This window comes from Agrilus planipennis, unplaced genomic scaffold (genome assembly GCF_000699045.2).
Source record: "Agrilus planipennis isolate EAB-ADULT unplaced genomic scaffold, Apla_2.0 scaffold352, whole genome shotgun sequence".
Lineage (NCBI taxonomy): Eukaryota > Metazoa > Arthropoda > Insecta > Coleoptera > Buprestidae > Agrilus > Agrilus planipennis.
Genome location: NW_020442457.1, coordinates 179885 through 181609, shown reverse-complemented (window position 1 = coordinate 181609; position 1725 = coordinate 179885). Strand labels below are relative to the sequence as shown.

General features: G+C 40.3%; 1 protein-coding gene across 1 annotated transcript; it reads right to left on the bottom strand.

Annotated features, from left to right (window-relative positions):
• Nucleotides 1-489: 489 nt before the first annotated feature.
• LOC112906451 lies at nucleotides 490-1594 on the bottom strand (the record flags this gene model as incomplete). The annotated part of the gene is made up of 1 exon (XM_025980599.1): nucleotides 490-1594. A coding segment is annotated over exon 1 (1105 nt), but the record flags the coding sequence as incomplete, so codon positions are not given.
• Between the last annotated feature and the right edge of the window lie 131 nt (nucleotides 1595-1725).

The following is a 1725-nucleotide window of genomic DNA, read 5'->3' as shown; positions in this document are numbered from 1 at the left end:
GCGAATAAACTGGTATGTCATCTTTTAGAATTATTTTCATTTTTACATTAACTTCACGGGATTTTTCTGGCTTGTAATTATGGACTAACTCTTCTATCTGCATACGGTAATGACTGTTTGTTACGTTGGATAAATCTAATTCGTTCGAGTCCTCCACGGCGTTAATATGAAAAATTTCAGGAGTACTGAAATCGGTTGAGGACTGGCTTTCAATTTTGGATATGGTTGTTTTCCCCTCTCTAATATTTAGATCAACTTGATTAAGAAAATCCGTACCTATCAGAACTCCTAACTTTAGAATCGTACTTGGAACTACGTGAAATCTTACATTATTAAATCTTGCATTATCAATTACTATGTCAGCATTAAACTCTCCTAACGTTTCGTTACCGCTTGACCCAATACCATCAAACTTAACACTAGACTTAATTAAACTAGGTGAACCTATTCTAACATATTCGTCTGTCCTAATTAATGTAATATCGCTACCTGTGTCGATGAGCGCAGTGAGTTTGACGTCCGTTATGGTGATTTCCTTTGTATGTTTCGTGGTGTGATTCCTTGAAATGCTGTTGGTCTTCTGGGTGTTTGTGGGTTTTGGTACCGAACTACCGCACTTAATCGCAATGTGCCCGTACTCATTACACTTAAAGCACTTTAATCCTTTTTGTTTATTCGGGCACTCCGATTTAAAATGACCTTTGTCACCACACATATGACACCGTTTCACATTCGATACGCTTTGAAGTCCTAGCCTGCTTTTCTCCCCTGTGGAAACGCGTTTTATGGTGTCTTCTTTCTTGTCCTGGATCTTCCTGTGGGACTTCATCTCGCTCTTCATATCTTCAAATTGAGAAAACCTTTCCTTCAGTTGTCGGATAGTTTTCGCTCCATATAAAATAGATTTCTCAACTGGGTCTTCTGGTATTCCCTCTATTATGTACTTTATTACGGTTCGAGGTTCCAGATCCGCTTGGCTGGCTATCTCGAGCATCTTATACGTATACTCTTGATACGTTTCGTCGTTCCTTTTATTTCGCCTGGATAACTCGCGGTGAACCTTGTAGCTATCCACCACTTCCTCAAACTCGCTTTTTAGCGCGGATTTTAAACTTTTCCAAGTCTTACCGCATTTTTCGTATCGGACGAAGAGCTTGGCTGAACCAGTGAGAAGACGTTTTGCATAAGCCACCTTCTGAACATCAACCCACTGACACAATTCTGCCATCTCCTCGAAATCATCCAACCACCGAGTGACGCTTAGTTTTTCATCACCACTGAACTTTTCTAATGATTCTTCCACATCTCGAAAAGTCAGGGATACTTGTTCACGTGTTTGCTTCCGTCGGCAACCCGTCTTAGTCGCTTTGGGAACGTCTTCGTCATCTTCTTCGTATTCACTTTCGTTATCTTCTTCGTCTTCACCTGGTTCGACATAATCATTCGTAATAGCCTCATTGTTCATCATCAGTGCAGTTCGGAGTCGCTCCTGTAATTCCTTTTTGCTTCCTTGCGTAGACAGCTCCAATTCTTCCAACTTTTTCCGTAAATCTGCCATCTTCATCTTCACGATATCGCCCTGGTTATCACTCATGATTCCAAACTTCTTAAATAGTTTGCAACAATTTCTAATTGTTCAAACTCTGATGAACCACTCGCGATATACAACTAATATGCCTTTCTTCTTTTAAACACTACCGATTAGCGGCTTCACGTTACACTATC